The 21,212-nt window shown below is 41.9% G+C and overlaps 1 protein-coding gene across 1 annotated transcript in view; it reads right to left on the reverse strand.

Moving 5' to 3' along the window:
• col14a1a (collagen, type XIV, alpha 1a) overlaps positions 1-17,467 on the reverse strand; it is a 136,597-nt gene extending 119,130 nt beyond the window's left edge. Inside the window, exons 1-3 of the mRNA XM_035162462.2 lie at positions 17,166-17,467; positions 15,456-15,571; positions 4,421-4,537 (exon numbers count right to left, since the gene is read on the reverse strand). Coding sequence (XP_035018353.2) covers positions 4,421-4,537; positions 15,456-15,549 — 211 coding nt within the window. The 5' untranslated portion in view covers positions 15,550-15,571; positions 17,166-17,467. The remainder of the gene's footprint in view (positions 1-4,420; positions 4,538-15,455; positions 15,572-17,165) is intronic.
• Positions 17,468-21,212: the final 3,745 nt, after the last annotated feature.

Raw genomic sequence — 21,212 nt, forward strand, 5'->3', positions numbered from 1 at the left:
CTTATTTTTATATTTTTTATGAACTACTCCTTTAAAGTAGTTGAGGCTGATAAATTAAATTTCCCGTTTCGAAGGACTTGAGCTCAAACAACATTACTGTTGATCACATTTGTTTCCATGATGAACTGCTCACATGCAGAATGACTCAGTTGTGGAAAGCTCATTAAAATCATCATCTTTCTCCATATTAAGTTTAATTAAGCAGATTTTTTTGGACGATTACAGCATACAACTGATCCTGTACTTGTTTTCCGAGCTGTTGTCAGAATCGTTTTAACCCAGAGTAAATAATTAAAGGTTGGCAGGAATTTCATGGCTTCTCCTGCCTCACAAGAATGCTTCATCACAGATGCAGAACAGGCCTGGTAGAACCATCAGACAGCACAGCCATGATGTTCATCAATATCGTGGCCAAATGCATTAAAGGCGAGAGCAAAAAATACTGCCAAAAAATGGCGTAGACAAATAATCATAATCTAAAACAAACACAAACCCAATGTGACTTATAATGTAGTCTCAGAAACAAAACTGATTATAATCCTTCCCAGTGTCGGCCTTGTGTCCTACCTGGGCCACCACGTGTTATTTTCAGCTACACTCCTCAGTCTTTCCATGTTTACTTTCACTATTTTCAGAGTCAAACTAATGATATGACATCAGCTTTGTCATTATGATTCACAAAACATCCTTCTAGCGGTGAAGAACCTGCCTCAACTGTAATATCACATCTGTTATAGGAGTAACACCTGTTGGTCGGTTAGTCCAATGTACATTTACCAAAACAGCTAGTTATTCCTCATCCTTGACGTTTTTCCTCTTGTAAACCTGAACCAAATCTTCTATAAAAGATGAGAGAGTGAGAGGACAGACCAGAGAGACAAATGAAGAGACAGAAAGGGAGCTAGCCACCAAGCTGAAGCAGAGAGCGCTCAAAATTACTTTTTGATTTAGGGGATAAGGACACAGGTCCAAAACAGTTACAGCTGTCCCACACAATCAGTTTGGAACCCCAAAAAGATCCTTCCAACAAAACTGGTTCCAGAGCTTTAAAATGGCTGGAAAACTCCTCTCAGGAAAATGTGTCTTGCTGCTTTGCTTGCCGGGTATTTGGTAAAAATCTTAGAGAGGAGGTATATGTGAAAGGTGGGGTGAAGAATTGGAGAAAGGCACTGACAGTATAGTTTGCTGGAACAGCTACAATGAGAATCTGTCACACTGCAATGTTGTAGAGCAGATACAGAAAGCCAGTTCTACTGAAATCAGCAAGAGAAGGGAGTACGCAAATATACATGTCACATTCTCATGGGGGCGGAGCACCCCTAAAAGTCTGATCCTAGAATCAGCCCTGGTGCAGCTCATTTGTTTTTGAGTGTGGAAGGGAATCTTATGTTCCTTGTGACCGTTTTGGGAATAACAGCTTCTGCAATTTCAGTTTTCATCAGCTGAATACAACCGTTTTAGACATGACCTCCAGAGTATGTGCGGAAAGTTTGTTCCGGACTTTCAGATGAGTTAACGATTCTCCGCTCAGACCCTTTTACATCAACACAGAAATCTCCATAGTGCTCGGGTGCGTGGTGGTGCAGCAGGCAGAGGCAAGTAAACCTATTTCTTTGTGGAATTAACAATCACAAAGAAGTGTTGGCAGTTTAGAGTGTAATCAGTCATGATATATAGACTCCTTGATTATAGGCAATACATTTGTTTCCGATGTGTTTGGTAGTTTAGGTCTAATATCCTTTGGAAACGAGACTGTAATTATCATGATTTGCAGATGGGTCATAAATGAAAAGAAAGCAATTATCTCCTTGCAATTATCCTTATGACTCTTTTATTTTAAGTTGTTCCCTAAATTGAAGCGGGTCCAGTCCTTTTTACAAGATTAATATATATTTAAGGCGGTAAACCAACTCATGAAAGTCAGCTTTCCGCTGAAGAACAATCACTTTTTGGAAGACTGGCATAACACCGCACCCAGACGGACCTGGACCTATAACCAATAAATCAGTGAGTCAATTTGTCCATTTTTGAAAGGGCGTTTCTATTTCAACCTCTTCTAGCCATTGCTGCACTGGTGGTTTAGTGGCCCAGGAAACTCAGACCAATTGCATGCATTGTAAATCATCTCACGTGATGCCTCTCAGCCTTTGAATTTGTGTAGTGGGTGAGTCTGTGAGTGAGCTGTACACATGCAGGCAGCCCCCAAACTTCAATAATTTTATGATTGAATTGAATATATACAGTGTTAGATCAATTTTCTGTGACCCTGGATTAAAGGTGGTTAAAGGATATTTCATTTTCTTATTCTATATTTGATCATTTATGTGTTAACTTGTTTTGCTTAAATTAACCAGATGTATTAGTTTTTTCAGAGGCTCAAAAGTGTAAATTTTGTTGTGTTGTTGTATTATTTGTTTTGAGGATCCATCTGAGATTGACGGTAACTGTTAAATTAAATGATCTTAATTGAATAGACCTGGTTTCCCAAGCTATTGGGGCAACAGGACATTATTCTGTGTATTGGCTGACTACATTTTACATGTTAAAGATAGGGCAAAGTAAAATGTGTTCACACAAAGCTAAATATGTGATATGTAAAAAAGATTTTTATATTATGATGAAATATATTCGCCAATTTTCAGACAGACTTGCACAACAACCCCAACGTGCTTCAACTGTGTCATGTAGATTTCCCCCCCTATATGCTGTACAACTGCTGCTGTAAGTTCTACAGCCTATTTTAAACCTCAGAAATCACAACTGATTTCCACACCACTTCTTTTATCTTCCAGCGCTTGAAACCAATTTTAATGCAACCACAAAGTTGCAGAAACATGGTAACAATAAGTTGCAGTTGCGTAGAGTAAAAAAAGGGTTGGGTTTGGCTTCATGTCCACTGAGATTTAAAAGAGTAAATATAGACATCTGGTCTTCTTAACTAACACACAAATATGCAAGTACACTCAGACACAACCCACACGATTTTAATTTCAGTTCAGAACTATTGGCAGGCTACTGAACATAAATTCAATAAGTACTTATTTTATATTAATGCATGCACTGCCATAAACTGGACACAGGAACACAGGCTAATGCTGCAATAAAACATGGGTTACTTTGTATACGAGCTGAAGATGAGGAAGAAATTGACCCAGGGTGGAAAAAAAGAACCCCAAAACTGTGAGTCATATTCTGCTTTGACCTAAAAGCTGAATCCTTACTCAGCTGCACTTAAGCTGTTCCCTATTTTTTAACAAAACCTCTGGGGAGAAAAAGAACATTATGTTGAACGAAAGGTTAGCTGCCACTCTGACAGCACCTTTTGTCATCTAAAACAAGCTTTACTGTGCCTGTCGCTCACTTCCTCCGACTCAGCGGGCAGACCTGACTAAACATCAGGTCACAGGGCAGGTGTCCTAGTAAGGATGCAGTGAATTTCTTTTTGCTGCATTTGCTGAGTGCCATGCAGCAAACTACTGCTACACCCCCTCACCAAGAGGAAGTGGCTGTAAATTATAGTTTTTGTTCTCTTTTCAATTGTCAGAGGCACCAAGAAATTGTCTGGCCAGACGGTTGTCGCAAAGGGTTGTTTGCGAAAAAACGAGTTTTATGTTACTGAAAGCTTATTCAGTCCCACTTATTCATTTGTACAACGCCAGCAAAAGAATTGTCTGCAGCACAGCGCAGCACTAATCTGGAACAAATGCAAGCAGCGGTGCAGCAGTAGGAACTGATGTAAGGGGAGATGCATGACTGTGAAAGTAGGTGCGCTGTGATAACATGATGAAGGAGATGTCAGCGGTGATTAGGGTGATTACTGACTACACGGAGAGACAAGGTCATGCCCCGTGTCTGTCCAATGATCCGCTCCTGACAGATGCAGGATATAAGCACGGCGTCCTTCGTGGCTACAACGCCGTACAGTAATAATTGTTTGATTCTGAATGAATGACTAATGTTGCTGCTGCTGTCCCAGTTTGAACCCTATCAAGAGAATCAGTGTCTAGCTCCTACTGTTCTGTGTTCCTGTCAGACCCATTTTCAGATCTGCTGACAGGCTCCAGGTGCACAGCAAAAACATTCCTTTGTCTCAAACTTGGCAGAGGTGCAGGACAAACTTTGAGTCCCCCATATCTCTCGAGAGCGAAATCCCTTCATAGGAGCTTTGATAAGAAGTAAATTACATAATCCCTCCTGACAGACAGAAAACCCAAGTCATAATGAGATGCTTCCCCCCAAAAAGTCAACTCACTCTACTTCAACTCACCCTTCTTTTCAGAGTGTGTGTGTGTGTGTGTGTGTGTGTGTGTGTGTGTGTGTGTGTGTGTGTGTGTGTGTGTGTGTGTGTGTGTGTGTGTGTGTGTGTGTGTGTGTGTCTGTGTGTGTGTGTGTGTGTATCCGTGCAGAAAAATCCTCCTACCTGGTATACTGCTGTAGAGGAACAGATAGCTGTCAAAGTCTCCTTTGGGCTCCCTCCATGAAACAAGGAGTTTGCTTGAGCTCAGCACTTTGAAACGCAGCCTCCTCGGGGCTGGAACTGAAAAACATACAAGCACATTTTAAATCAGCTTCAATAAAGTGAGGAGATGATTGGAAATAAATGTGCATACTGACAGGAGGAGATGGTTTTAATTGAAAATGTCCCGGCCACCAATAAACGCACATTGTCAGTATTTCTGTGAAACCCAGACACACCGAGAATCACAAAATCAACTTGAGGAAATTAATTGAGAGAGGGACAGAAAGACTGAGAGAGATGAGTGAATTTCAAAATTGAAGTTGCCACGACCATGAGAGCGACACATAGAGAAGGTCAGTGTGGCACAAAGCTCATGTTCAATCTGCTTCAGATAAAAAACAAAAAATAAAACATTAAGGTTAAACTACTTCCAGTCAAATTCTCTTCATAACATACAGAAGGTTCGTACAAGGATGATTCAAATTTCTGTAATAAACAGTGAAGAGTAGTTAGGTAATTTTTGCCTGTGTATGTGTGTGTGTGTATATCTTATCCATACATATTAAACCATAGATTGTATATAAGACATGATGCTCCCAAAAGTGAAGCCAAAGCGTATCAATTTCTATTAATTAATTAATTAATTAATTAATTAATTAATCAATTATCCATACAAAACAGGATGACATGTCATGATTGACAGCTGAGCCTGACATGTGTTTGGTCGAGGTTATGTATCAGTGGGACCTTGATAGGCGCTGCTGCACAGACTCTGGCTTCAAATGTGCAAGATGGCAGCGTTTGTATCCAGGATATTTTAGCTTCATTTCTGGATAATGGCAGCGATGGGGAGACGTGTCGTCCATCTGTATATATACAGTCTATGGAATAAATAAATGTTGCAGAGTTGTGTCCTCGGGAGGCTTGGTGTACTTTCCAGCCCTCTGTCAGAGAAAACATAAAAATGGTGACAGCAGCCATTCTCTGTGTGTTTGTGCAGTCTGTGGCTTCTTACAAACACAAGAAGAAGAAGAAGAAGAGAATTTGACTTTTTAATCTACAGACAATAAGACAGAAAAGTAAAGAAAAGAATGGACAGCGGCAACACAGAAAGAGAGAGAGACCACGATGTAGTATTGTGGAATACTACACATTCACCTCAGATGAGAACAACAGTCACCGGCATAAATTTTATGTCTGTGACACATATCACCATTTCACCGTTCTGCTATATTGTTAGTTTATCTGCAAGGAGTTCAACACAATCTACTAATTTATATTATGTTTCTACAGAGTTTCTACAAGGGAGCGGACACCATTATGTCATCCATGAGCGACGACACTGGTGACACTGCCAGTGTAGAGCTTCTTTACCTGTCAGCACTCGTATGTCAAACTAAATGTGGTCAGTAGGGATCTGACTTCGGAGCCATGAAGTAGCCTCAAAAGATTTGGAGACTGGTGCATTTATTTGGGGTTTTTTCATACTTTGCAATGGATAATAAACTGAATGGGTTTTAAATAAATCGCAGTTACTCTATAATCATTTTGAGCTCAATCCATCGTCTTAAAAATGGAGTGTCTCTAAGAAAACCTGACAAGTTCTGATTAATTTCCCCCACCGGATGCATTTCAGCCGCAAAAAGAATTTGTGGAAATCTCTAAGTGGAGAAACAGAGTAAAACCCTATGCTTTTAAGTGCTGAGGGAGTAAGAATAATGAGATACACATTGTAATGACAATAATCCCTGTAAGAATAAACTTGAAAGGACCTCAGACGTGAGAAACTGACCCCCATTATAGATCGTTCAGTCTACAGACACAGACGCTGCTCTGTAGGTTAGTGAGTGCAGACATGTAAAGACTCTGTACATCAGGCGCTTAAGGAGAAAAGTAACTAAAGAAAAAATAAGTGATATGATGTTGACAAACCTGAGTTGTACTCTGCAGGATTTTCACTCGCTCACTCTCAATGGGAAATTCGGTTGGTTAATTACCACAAATGACAGACACTGGTGTTTGTCTGTGAGTTAGCAGGATTACGCAAAACAACAAAACAGATTTCCATGAAAGTTAGTTGACGGATGGGACATGGGCCAAAAAAGAAGCCAGTAAAGTTTGGTGTGGATGCAGATCAGAAGGCGGATCAGGAATTGTTTTCACTTTCTTGAACACTGCAAGATTTTCACCCATTTCCCAGATAACAATTCATGGATCTGGATGAAAAACATCAGGCATATTTAGGGAACTGATGTCTATGATTGTGTTGAGTTTATTGAATTTAAAGGGACTGTTAGCATGTGCTCTACTCGGAGCCATCACTTTATTGTTTAAGTTGGTCCTTCACCCAGTGTGTTAACTAGGTGACATTTCTTTTTAGGTTCTTTTGGAGAAACAAAAGTTAGTAAAAATTTAAGTAGATTTAAGTGTATAATAAAATAAAATGTAGACTTGCTCTAGTTTTAGTATAATCAAAGTTCTAGTATGTTTAAATACAACTTAAATATTCAGTTTAATTAAATCGACCATGACTTTATTTCCAAACATCCATAAAATGTTGTAATTTTATCACCTCACCAGTTTATGTCTTGGCTTCAGTTTTATAGCAGAGGCCACAAAAGTGAAAAACAGAATTGAGTCTCCAGTTTCCAAACGAGGACGACTTCTCGGACTTTTCATCATCAGATCATCTGAAGCTGTTTGATCGATTTGCAGAGACACGCTGTGCAGCGCTTTCACCGTTTTCCAATTCTGCTCGCTCGTTTCCTTAAGTAGTCACACCGTGCCAGATGTCAAATGCTCAAAATGCATAGGATGAAACGGTCTAATTACACTGCACAATACGAATCTATGAATAATTTCAGCCGCGTGTGTACCTCGGGTAGATTATTGCTCCGGTATCATTGAGCGTGTGCTTGATAGTATGTGAATTGAGTTGGCATACGGGGCTGCTAATAACAGGGGGAAAATTGGACCCAGTACCTCGATCTTTGCTTTGCATTTCAATGAACACACACACACATGCACACACATGCACACACACATGCACACACCAACTGATTCATAATAAAAAAATGATGTAAAAATGAATGGCCAACTATGACTCTCTTTCTTTCTATAAATACACGTCAAGGTCTGTGAGCTGTAGGCTTTTCCAGAGACAGGGACCATGATTAATGAATATGGACATAATAGCTCCAATAGCTGTGGAGGCTCACGGAACACAAGGGTCTTAGATATAAATTACATTTCACTAACCACCACGTCTGTTCTTGTTTACCACCATACAGGCATAAATATCATCCAAGAGCTCAACATTTCACACGCACACACTGAATCTAGATGCCAAGATGCTTTTGTGAAACACATTTGACGTAAAACACTCTATGGAAATACTGTAGAGACCATGAGAAGATTGCTTAAACTTTGCCCTGAACATACAGAGTATATATCCACGTATGTAGCATAATACTCTATCACGCACCACCCAGAGCCATCTATCTGAAAGAGTTACACCGCCGGAGTCAGTGAGCTCCTCGCACAAGCTCCCTGCCAGGCAGTAAATGAAGCACCAGCCATTTGGCAGAACTTTCGAGAGGACTGCTATAGCAACAAATTCAAGCTCCAGTAAATAGTCTGAGCCACCACGAGAACAAGGAAATTGTAGAAATCCCTTCTCTAATGATATTTAAAACATGCTCTCCTCAAGCAGCCGGACCCTTCATTCAAGGGGTCTAAGTCCTGACTCTGTGGGGGAGTGTGAACCAGAAAAGTCTTTTAGTCTGAACACGAATTAACTGGGTTAAAGCGATACGGGCACAGTTTGACGCCTCGGTTTGAGAGGGGATGCCTCTTCCCGGGATTAGCAGCAGTGAAAGCGATCTGGAACTCCTCAGGGATGATGTTCACTGTCCAATCCTCCGCTTTACTTCGTCTCTCCATCCCCTCCCCTCCCCTCCAGTCTCTTCTTCTTCTTTATCTCTCCACATCCTGATCTGGCTCACCATCCCGCTCCTCTTCCTCCTCCCTTCTCACTTTTTCTTTATTCTTTTCTTTATAATTTTCTTTATTGCTCAACAATCTCTCAAATTCAGCTTTTCCGTTCCGCTTCATTCCGCTTGTCTTCTCTGAGCTTTCTGTCTTTTTTTGCCTTTTTGCTTCTCTCTCTATCCCACCTCTCTTTAACCTGCTTTATTCTTCTTTGGGTCATCCCCATCTTTTCATCCATTTCTCCTCCTTTTACCGTACATCTCTTTGTCTCCTCTCCTCTTCCTCACCCTTCATTTTAATTCCTTGCACCCCCCCCCCTCTCTTCTCTCCAGATTAACCCAATACTGACTCCACAGCTTCACTAATACTCAGGATTTATGTATGACAACTACTGTCACTACAAGATAGCTGCCATACTGTACATGAGGGAGATGAGGGAAGTGTGTGTGTGTGTGTGCGTGTGCGTGTGCTTTTGTGGTGCCTATTCAGCGCAGCAGCACGTATCGTTTGATGTGGTCGGAGTCTTGTCTGTACAAGAACTATTCTGCTCACCGAGGTAGCACTTAACCCAAATCCACTCTTTTTTTTCGTTCCACCTCTCCGCTCTTTTTTATCTCCTCTGCCGCTCTCATGCAACACTCCTCTCTTTTATTACATCTCTTCTTCTTGTCCTTGGGTTTAAACTCTCTCCTCCCTCCCCTCCTCTCCTCCTCCCTTGTCTCCACTTCTGTTCTTTTATCCTATATCTTCTCCTCTACTGTGCAGCCCGTACTCCCGTCGTCCTTTGGTGGCTCAACACCTTGTTCTGTCTTTTATCGCTTTACCTTTGTAAGCGATGCCTTTTTTTCCAACACTTATCTCTCTGCTGCATTGTGTGAGTGTGAATGTGTGTGTGAGTGTGAGTGTGAGTGTGAGTGTGAGTGTGAGTGTGAGTGTGTGTGTGTGTGTGTGTGTGTGTGTGTGTGTGTGTGTGTGTGTGTGTGTGTGTGTGTGTGTGTGTCTGTGTGAAATCTCTCTTAAGGACTCACTGAATATTGAGCGCGCTGGATGATCCCTCATCCCCGTATTTTTCATGCTTGCCAGCCAGAAAATATCACCATAAAATCCTCCACTAATTCTGCAGGAGATGATTGACATCGAACAAGAATGAAATATCGACTGCCAGCGTCTGTTAGTCTAACACACACACACACCATTTCAAGGTCTAGGTCACAGCTAATATACTGGCTAGTCAATACGAGGTGAATTTAAAGGATAACTCCTGTAATTGAGTTGTTTCAGTGTTGTCTGTCTCTCCTATTATTCATGATATCATTACACTGGCCAAGTTAAAGACAAATTAATTATAATTAAACACTAAATTATTGACTCTCGTGTTTAAAAGCAACATGACTTCAACAAAGCAAGAAACACGAGCAGTTTTGAACAAGCCCAGAGGTTAGTCAGACTGTTCTCTGGAGTAAATGAAGACATTATTAAAATGAATACCCAGATTGTTGACCATGCGTATTGCAACTCTCTGGTGGAACATGTTTAAAAGTGGGTGAAAGGAGCAATAGTCTCAAAATACAATATACTCAATGTATCCTGTCCAATGTCCAGAGATGAGTTTGACTTAGATGTATAGTGATTGAACAGAAATTCTGATGATTACCTCCACCACAAGGAGGTTAAGTTTTCATTGTTCATGTGCTTGTGCGGGATTACTGAAAAACGACAAAACTGATTTTCATGAAATGTTGTGGACGGATAAAGGATGTTTTTCTTTCACTTTCTTTAACAAAGTGAGAAGTTTAGTTGTATTTTAAACAAATTACTTTTTTAACCACTTTCTGCTGCCTGGCTACTAGCATTGGCAGGGTTGTTAAGCAACCCATCCACTAGAGGCCAGTGCAGAGTCAAAGGTTTCTGACAAGAATTAACATAGCAACAGTGGAGGATGTTGTAATGATGTAGCTCTTCAGAAAAAGGCCTGTAGTTCCGTCTCTCCTTAAAAACTTCTGCTATAGTTAAAATGTCTTCCTCATGCCTATGCACATCTCCCTTTAACTATTGGATCCACTGCGCCTCCCCCCCCCCCATGATTTTTGGTGGTACGGCTCCGTTTTGACTGTTGAGCATAAATGAGCCTTAAGGCAGATTTTCTTCAGGAAAAATAAGACGCACTTCACACCCTTGTTCCATGATATCAATCCTGAGTCACTTCAAGCTCTGCAAAGTATTGCACTTGCAGGCTTGTCTGTGTGGTTCTCTAACTGTTTTACCTGATACTCACTATCGCCCACACTGTGACACTCATGTGTCATTTGGCAAACGCGTGCAAAGTGAACTGAATTATCCAGAGTGATGCTTTATTAATCCTTCCAAGCCCTCAAGAGAATTATTTTCAAAAGTCATTATTAGCCCATGTTCCCATTAATTAAAGTAAATATTTGTTTATTTCCGATGACAGACCTTTAACCATGTGCTCCGACAATAACAAGGGGCAAAATTAGAGAGCCTCCTGCGCATCACATCTCCCACGATTCAATGCTCCATTTAGTCCAAAGTGGCTGATGATTATGACAAGCTGGATTAGCATCAACAGCAGCAGCGGCAGCGGGCTGAGGTGACGGCGGTGGAGGTTTGGATAATTTAGCTGTTTTTAAATTCAAAACAGGTTGTTCCATCTCATCCTCTCTTTTGTTTATAAATAAATGATTTCTCATCATTGGCTTCTCTCCCTGTTCATTAAATCTGGAATTACTGGCCAACACTCACTCATACTAATTCACCTGGCAGTCGTCAAGGCTCACATTCACACCACACAAACACACGGACGCATCCTAACACACGTGTATAAACACACACAAACACAACAAGTGCAAGATCTTTGTAAATGTCCTCTCAATGTTGTAATGTCTCCTGAAACGTGGTATTGACCTACGCCGTCAGCCAATCAACAAAACAACTAACGATGAACTTATATCTTATATCTGTACAGGAGAATAGTGCCTGTCCAAATTCCACAGATACTCCATTCTCTCTTTAAGCAGTACCACAGGTTAGGTTATAGATAAAGGGCCAACCAACAATGCATTGTAGTGTCTACGCTTAGGGACTTTCATATCTAACTCAGATGCTCCAGACAGAGAGGCACCAACTTCAACTCTCACCCACTTCAACTCTTTTGTGTATTTTACCAGTGGCAAGACGTGAGGACCCAATGTGATTTCTGAATGCATGCTTTAGACTTAACTATCCAATAGGATGTGAACACCTACATGTAACATGGAGAGTGAAAGCAATTCTAGCCCTTCATGGATGTGCTGTTGGAATGGGTGAGTAGAGGAAGATATACTGGGATGCTGTGGGAGACATCTCCAGACTTGGGGGGGACAATTGCTCATGTTACTCTGTTAGCGTTTGTGTATTGTTCCACCTTCTGGTCTCCTTGATGCATCAAGTCTAAATTAAAATCTTCTGCATAAGACATCAGCTGCTGCCTGAGTTCCCCTTTCACCAGCTTCCAGATAACTTCCATAACAGTAAGCACAGACACACACACTTACACACTAACACAAAACTATTCACACAAATTCCGCATCTTTGCAATGACTAACTGATTGGTCCAGGGAACAAGGGCTGAACATGCAAACAGAAAAAGTTTGACAGTTTTTCTTTTTGCTTGTCAATGAGGTCAGAGTTTTGATTCAACAGCGGCAAACATCCACCATCTGGTATATTTCCTCCATCTCTCCTGCTTCTGTCACTACTGCGCTGGAAACAGCAACACACAACTCCCAGGTCACTGCACGCACCCTCTGAGGGCCGAGCAGAGGACAAAATCTGCATTTCCCCTCTCAGGGCTTTTTTTGAGGCCAAATTTTACAACCAGTGAAAGAAAGCCAGCAACAACAATACACTGTTTTGTGTACTGCTCAGGTTCTGCATGCAGAACAGTATCAGAGCAGATCAAATTGACAAGGACGTGAGGCCAGAACGCGATGGTGAACCTGAAGCATTTTCTGAACGTAAAGTTTGTGATGGGATACGATGAATCTTGTTCATTTAAGAAAACTAGAACAAAAATGTTGCCCTTTAATGCAACACAAGTATCATTTCCTTTTCAACATGTTTAGAAAAGTAAATGTGCAGCATATAAAGATACTAAAGACTAAATTTAAAGTATTTCAATTTATGCACTGCCACATGATTTTGGTAGTTTCACGAAATTCCACTTCTACATTAAAAATGTCAGTGTGTAGAAGTGAATTCAGTCACAGTTTATCCTTAACACAAAAAAAGATATGTGTAATAAAGACAAAAATAATCTCTTGAGAATGAATGAAATATTCTGCTACTAAAAACATCTCACAACATGGTTTGTTTGTCCAGATCATTTACTTGCAGTGAGGAAAACTCTTCCTGGACGCGCCCACTCTTTTGTAGTGGGAGTTCCTGATGATATCCAGACATTTGTGTTGTATATACAAACAACCTCCATGGGTAGAACACACACTAATCCTTAAGCACAAATCCCCTAGGACCAGATGTTGCAGCTTACGGGGGACGGGACGGGCAAAAATTAATGGCTATCACATGCTCCCTAATGAAGGGGATTGAGCCGGGCATGCTCCCGTAGTGTCTGGGAGGTCTTCCATGTTCTGCAGTGATTCACTGGGCTCAAATCCCAGTCTAATTTATGCTGTAACACTTCTGTCTCTGCTCTCCTTTCTGTCTGCGTGCGACGACAAACACGACCTGCAGATCTGCTCGTGAGAAGTGGAATAAAAACCTCTCGGAGTGAAAAGCATACGGGAGGAAACAGGAGATGAGATGACTGAAGAGAAACAGAGCGAGAAGAGGTTGAAAGTGTAGATGGAAAGACAAGAGGAAAAGCAAAGAGTGTCAACTCAAAGGGGGTTGGGTGGAAGAGAAGAAAATAGTAAAAACCCTATTTTCATTTCCAAGCAATCAATAAAGAAACACAAAGCAGCTCCATAATTTAAAGTAAAATGGGAATGAAACAAAAACTAACCTATAAAACCTCACTATGATAAAATTAATTATTAATAGGACAGAAATCAACTCTCTCAACTTTTAATTTAGTTGTAAAAACAGATCAATAAAGGCAGCTGTCATGTGTGGGCTATTGATTCTAAACAACTTCAGACAGGGGGAAAAATCTTTATTTATTTCTCTGTGTTGTGCTCCTTTAACCGAGACTTGCCACTGCTGCTCCTCTAACTCCACACCCTGGAAGGAATGTGAGCTACACACACGCGCGCGCACACACACATATGCACACATGCGCACATATGCATGCACAAAGCAGGGTCAGCTAAATGTTCAAGTGTCCCTCTGGGTCATTTTCATATGATCTCTATCCAGATAAGTACCTCTGCTCTTCATTGGCTGCGAGTAGCAAACACATGCTATCATGTCAACTCATGGTCAACAACACACACACACACACACACACACACACACACACACACACACACACACACACACACACACACACACACACACACACACGGTACACTGCAGTTTTAGGAGTCAGAAAACATCTCTGGGATTCACTCTGTTGAAATATATAATGTTAAGATACCATTCTTCCCTTCCTGTTAACTTATATAATGTGTTTTAACAGATTTGTGCTACTAACCCTGTACAGTAGTGATGAATGATATCATTGTTGTTTGTCCTGCCTCAGGATAACTTTAATAAAACTTGTATTATCCAGTTATTCTGTCGGCCATAAGTAAAATTATAACTGTAACACAAATAAATAAATGTAGGACTACACAATAATCACTTCCCTTAAATAGCTGTTAAATTGCACCCACAGTTTATAAAAAACAAAATGAAGTGCATGTTGCCTTTTTACTTGTGAGACCTTTCAGCATGAATCAACACACAACTGGAAATCACTTGTTCTTCGCTGCTCTAATAACACAACTTGAAGAAGAAAAGATTTCCTGGAAAAGAAAATTGCAGTTTTATCCGGGCGAAACTAATATACGCGGAATTGGATCAGTACATAGATTTGTGTACTCGCCGATGCCCGACCTGGCATTTTTGGCAGCATGGGAGCCATTTCCGATGCTGGTATCAGTATCAAAACATCTCAAATAATAACATACAACACCCATCACGTAAATCCCCTGAACTCCTTGATGAAGGAAAGATGTGATCGTAGTTTGGTTTTTTTAGGTCTGAAGCCAATAAAGTGACTCATTAAAAGATATTAGAAAAAGATGACAAGTCTCATTCAGAATGCCCACATATGAAGTGATGCTAATATAGCCACAATAGGACATATTAACATACAGATAACTCAGGTCAGATATGTGTATCTTGTTAGTGTTTTGATACCTTTGACCCAAAAAAAAAATTTGTACAAAACAGTCAGCAATCAACTTTTTGATGCGGCTCAGTTTGATTAAACCAGGTTTGCTGATGTGAGGTTGATTGCAAAAGAACACTGGAGCGTTTTAAGTTGTGCAGCAAATTGTGCAGCGAATCATCCCAGCTTGAAGTGCACAGCTACAACACATGGCGACACATCTATCAAAACCCCTCTGGAGCATGGTAGCATTGGCAGGGTCCCGAGCGTTGCCGTGCCGCCGCGGTGAAATGGCATAATGATATGGAGGTGATATGATAGGTGAGCGTGGTTTAATCTGATTAGATTTTGCCTGCACATCAAAGAGAGAAGACAGAGGAAGGAGTGATGTGGGGATGGCAGAGAGAGAGAGAGAGGTCAGGTGAGGGGAGGGAGAAGGATATGGAGATGGAGGGGGTCGGGGAGGTGAGGCTTGAGGGAAGGAGGGACAGAGAGGTGATGGAGGGAACAGATGGGAGGAGACTGGATGGCCAAGGTGGGACGTGGAGGAAGACCTAGAGGCAAAATATAGTCGAATGGGGTGGATGAGGAGGAGGGAGAGAGAAGGGGGAGTGGGATGAAAGGGTAAGAAGCGAGGAGAAAGAAAAGATTTAAGAGGAGAAAAAAACATCTTACCTTGACCCTGTGCCTGACTGGGGAAATTGGAAACTAGGGCCAGTAGCACCAGTGGAGACCACAAACACCACCTGATCCGCCCTGCTGACAACATCCTCACAACCAGTAGTCTAGACCTGCACAGAGAGACGAGAGAGCACGCTGAGAAAATGAAGAAAAATAAATGAAATGTGAGCAACAGAGAAGAAAGAAAGGACTTCAGTGACAGAAACACCAGGAATGCCATTCAGCTGCAGAGAGGCTCCGTGGGTGGAGAGGGACCCACCTTGTCCACATGGCCCCAGGGCGCTGATCTGGAATCAGTTACTCTTGTCTATAATATCCACTTTGATACAATTACAAAGCAGCAGCCCAACAGTCTAGACTGACCACGGAGCAGTGGTCCAGCCTCACGCCTACACAGAGCGGGCCAAGCGCGAGAAACAGTGGAGGACTTTGTTTGAGAGGAGAGGAGAGGAGAGGAGAGGAGAGGAGAGGAGAGGAGAGAAGGAGTGACACAGGCAGGAAGAGTAGAAGTTTGATTGACGGTGCAGAGAAGGAACATTTCATGACAAGTGCCATTGTCCGACCACAACAGCAAACACGACACCTCATCTCCTCTTCTCCCCCATCTCATCTCCTCCTTTCACCCCTCACTCCTTCTTGCCTGCACCCTCTCCACCACATCCCCTCCCTCTCCTCCTCTCCTGACCCTCTTGTCCCCCCTCTCCTCGAGTCTCCTAATCATTATGAATCTTATCATTTCACTCCTGAGAAAACACACACACACACACACACACACACACAACTTGCTGTAGAGTCCTATGAATAAAAGCAGCGTGTGCAACAAATAAAAGTTGATTGAAAATTGAATCATCCGCTGATGTGGAGGCAGAGCCCGGCGGTGGAAGTTGAAAGAACAGGCAGCTCCTTTCCATTCAGACGGTGTCAAAAGGCCAGAAAAATGACAGTGCATATTAATAAGCACATAATACTAAAAAACAGGATCAGGCTCAGAGGATATGAAGAGGGAAATGAAAGGGATTCAAAAGATATAATTAGTCTCCCTATAATACAGATGCACATACAAATAAAAATGCAATAGACCTTACACAAATGAGGGTTCTTGAAAGATCCTGTGATCCTCACGGAAAAACATAACTCGCATGAAGCCAAAAGTTTCTCCTTTTCCTCAGTTTGCTGGATTTTCTCATTCTTGCAGTGCAAAGGGCAACTTTACAAACAGTACGTGTGTTAATGAAGAGCAGGGTCAAGACGTCGCCCTCATTAGAATAAGTGTAAATACACACTCCTGAAGGCTGTTTGTGGAATTCAGTTTTACGCACACTTGAATGAAATCAATGTCAGCACAGTACCACGCGCACGCACACGTGAACCCTGTTTTAACATGTTTTTTTTAAAAAGCTTAAGGCAAACACACTATTATTTTTTCAACCCAATCAAATCAACATTTGTTTTATTTCCTAAACGATTTTTTTCCCACCTGGTGGCGAGACGGCACAAGTTTGATTCCCTGACCGCAGCCAACGTTCGTCTTCAGGGAGGACTTCAAAGTGCCGCTGACTCGTTTTTAATCCAGTTTCCTAAAAGCCACGTTTGGGTCAAACTATCAGATTCATTCAAATGAACTCGCCGCGACCAGACGGCGCAGCGCCGCGCACCTGAGGGCGACTCAAACACACGCACCATGGATGAAATGGTCTTTCATACCTCTCCGGGCATCAATTCAAAAGCGTCTTCTTATCCCCCAGAGGAAAATCCCGTGAATACCAAACACTGCTGCTGCTGCTGCTGCTTCTGCTGCTGCTGCTGCTGCGTCCAAAGGGTCCCTCTCTCCTCCTCTCCTTCTTTCTCTCACCGGATACAATTCGGTCAGTCCGGAGTGGGTGTTTTTCTCCTCGTTATTCATTCATCCCTCCCTCCAGCTATTCCTCCTTCTTGTCCCAACCCTTTTCCCTTCGCCCGGGCTCATCTCAGAGAGAGGGGGAGAGAGAGAGAGAGAGAGAGAGGGAGAGAGAGACGACGTGGAAACGCGCGCCAGTGACGCTGCGTAAAAACCTCCGCTACCAACCTGCAGCTTTCATTTCGGCTCCAGTCCCCTGTGGGGCCCCTCGATGTGCACCTCCGCGGTAAGGACGACACTAGCGGGACATGTGTGAAATCTGTGGCTGCAGAGGAGCCACATGGTCATTGATGAAACTCTCTCTTTTTTTCTTTGGTGGTATTGATTTTTAGAGAGGAAAAGGCTTTAGGAGCAGGTGTCTGAACGTGCGCTGCTGCTCTCTGATGTTAAAGGCACATGACACAGCTCTAAGTTGAAGTTACAAAAGAAACAATCTGACAAGTTGTAAAGACAAGTGCAACAATTCAAGTCCACAGTGTGCAGTTGTAAAAAGTGTCCACATAGGGGACTCACTGATGGAAGCACAAGAGATCACTTTATGCTAATCTTAGCTAGCCATCTCTTAGCCACAGTATCATCTTTAACGGACTGATATAACATTGGTAGAGGTCTTATAATCTCTCATCGTATGTTTTACAAAATTATTTAAAGGGATAGTTCAAACGTAAGCGCAAGGTGTACGCGAGCATTGCTACTTCCGGTAGCGGACATTTAAGCTTGCTTACTAAAAAAAAAAAACTTGAAAAACTTGAAAAACTCCACCGGCAGTTTTGCCAGCTTCTCTTAGACTCACATTATGTATCTTAAACCCAAGTACAGAAATGGTAATTGGTTTTATGTAAGTGAAAGAGACTAGCAGTTTCTCCGTTTCCATTCTTTAGGCTATGCTAAGCTAACAGCTGTAGCTTCTTATTGAGGCTAGTGGACCAATGGGAAAGAGATATCGATCTTGTCATCAACTCCCCACGACAAAATGACAGAACTGTTCTCTAAGTATGGACTAAAACAAGCTTTACAACGGATTGTTCAACAGCAGCACTTCTTCTACCAGGCTGAGAAAAGAGACTTGAGTTCACTTTGTAATCCTGTTTATATTCTCAGCTCCTCTGCTGTTAAAGAGACTTTGTGACTTGCCCTGAGGGGGTGAAGAATGAGCATCATGAGAAACAGAGGCTGGTGAAATGTGCCAGTGGCTGAGCTGAAACACGGAATAGCTGCACTCCAGGTGTGTCCCTGGGGCACTACACACAGACACACACCCAGACACACGCACACACACACGCCTTGGCCAAACAAATGTCCAGATGCCATAAACACTATAATCAAGGGGATAAGGATTCTCCGTCCACCTCCTTCCTCCTCTTTTTTCCTTCAGCCTCTTCCTCCCTTCCTGTCCGTCTGTCATCCTCTTTCTCCTTCATCTATTCGCCTGCACACATCAGACCACACACTAAACAAATACACCACAGGCAGACACCACTACGCGCAGTGAGCTTGATGGTATGATTTCAAATCCGTATCAAGATAAATGACCAGGTCTGGGCAATATAATCATATCTGTATCTGTCACTTCATGCATTTCCTTTCTCATTTTGCTTCTCTTCTCATACATTTGTCCTTTTTAATTAGAGCAGTCTGTCACTGTGCAGCTATTTTCAGTTTATGTATTGAAAAATGCAATCCGAGGACATTTTAGTCAGTAAGAAATTCCTAATAACTGAAATTTATACTTTTTATTTATTGTCCAGCCCCTACACATGATTAAATGTTGAGAATATCTTCCTGAGCTGCACCATGTTTGCACAGTCATGCAGTTAATATCTCAAAATATAATTTCCCCACCATGTGGACACTGCAGAGTGCAGAGCAACATTACGTTTTAATTCCACCACTTTTATTTTGGACAAAATCATCTGAACAACTATGAGACTGATGTTGAAAACCCCTGAATTAACAATGGGGCCAAATGGCCTCGGTTATTCCATCGCATTTCATCTAGTTCCATCATTCTTGTTTGTTTTTGGTGAAATATCTCAGCAAATAATTGGATGGATTGCCATGAAATTTGGTACAGATAATCCTGGTGCCCTGGGGATCACTCCTGATGACTTTGGTGACCCCTGACTTTGAGGTTTAGCAATTGTGGTTTTGACCCTACTGCATATCTGTTGGATGACATATGGTCCACATATTTATTTCAAGATAACTTTGTTAATTCCCTTGACCTTATTTAACATCAGCATGCTAACATTTAGTGCTGAGCCTGAATACAGCCTACAGAAGTTCTAGCATTGCTGTAGACAAAGTGTCTTAATAGATGAAATCAAAGATCGTGGCTTTTACTCACCTGTATTCACATGGTCAAATGAGGTGGAAGAAACTTGAAGTCCCAAACTGTGTTATCCATGTTAAACTCAGTTAGTTATGCTCCCTGTGGGAGAGTGCACGGCTGAAACTGCAGGATATATTAAAAATAATTTGCTTGATGATTCAACACATGAATAAATTTAACTTTTTATTCTGTGTCGCTGCAGACCTTGGCGGATTATGATTGACAGCTGCTCTCAAGGGACTAAAAGGCCAACATGCCCAAAGATCAGTCCTGTGGATGAACCAAGGTGTTATCCTTCCTGCATGTTCCCGTTTAGTTTTTCATTGTCATCTCTTAATTTCTATTGATGTCTTCTCTCTGTTCTCCTCTTTGCCGGTCCCTTTATTCACCTAGATCCTAATCTGTTCTCCCTCCTCCTGCGTACCTGTCCTTTCCTACTGTGGCTCTGCTGCATAAATGCATCAGTCACATGGTAGAGTTGATTCGCGGGTCATTTAGCTCAGCGCCATATGGTCCAACTGTGAAGCTTCACAAAGTTTTCGAAGTCACTGCACCGCAACATAAATCTGTTTATTGGAGGTTGTCTTCTTCCCTGGAGGCCATGCAGGTAAGATTGTGATGAGATGTGTATGATGTCACACCTCAGAACAGTTTCGTAGAAGTAAATACATCGGATGTGCAAACAAAACTCTGCACAGACGTCCTGCATCCTCTCTGCATACAAGCCTGGAAAGTTTAGGTGAAGTAGATCAGGGGTTGGAAAAATGTGTGCGGTTCAGATCAGCTGTGTCTGTGCGTGGAGGTGATGTGCGACAGATTTCACATTTGTAAAACCTGGATGGTGCAGCTCCGGGAGACTTAGTGGCATCACAGTATGGATAAAAGGTAAAGACTTTGACAGCCAATTATACTCTGCCTGACACTGAGAAGGTTTGGGAAGTGTTATCCACACAAAACACAATTTCCCTTTTTTTTATATTAAATATGTATGCACATCAAGTTTTTTCCTAGTTGTTTTTCGAGAACACAGCAGCAGTGTTGTTTTCCTGAAATTGCTGACATCTTTTGGTGATAAGCAGCCTTTTCCACTGGTCTTTAATGCTCCTTGATTATACTGGACCCACATATTGCAATAATAGAAATGATCAAACTCCACCGCAGCCTCTTGTATTTCCTCCAGCTTCCTATAATTAACAAGCCGCCATTGTTGGTAAAAGCATTGTTCCCTGGCTAGCAGAGGATTTCACCCAGGAAACAGGAACCCCCTCATTGGTGCTTAGACGCATGTTTAAGTTTGAAGTGGGTAAAAGATGACTGTTTACTGTAAGACATCAAGTGTGACGCTATGATATAATTATGATAAAACTGCAGCATTGAATAAACTGAGTTTTACCTTTTTTGCATTCTATGTGTCAGGTCAGACACATTTCAAACTGCTTGGTAATCTTTTGGACTGTCTGACCCCTCTGCAGATTTCCTCTCAGACATTCCTAATCGCACGTGCACACACACACATACACAC

The sequence above is a fragment of the Hippoglossus stenolepis genome, chromosome 8 (genome assembly GCF_022539355.2).
Source record: "Hippoglossus stenolepis isolate QCI-W04-F060 chromosome 8, HSTE1.2, whole genome shotgun sequence".
Classification (NCBI taxonomy): Eukaryota; Metazoa; Chordata; class Actinopteri; order Pleuronectiformes; family Pleuronectidae; genus Hippoglossus; species Hippoglossus stenolepis.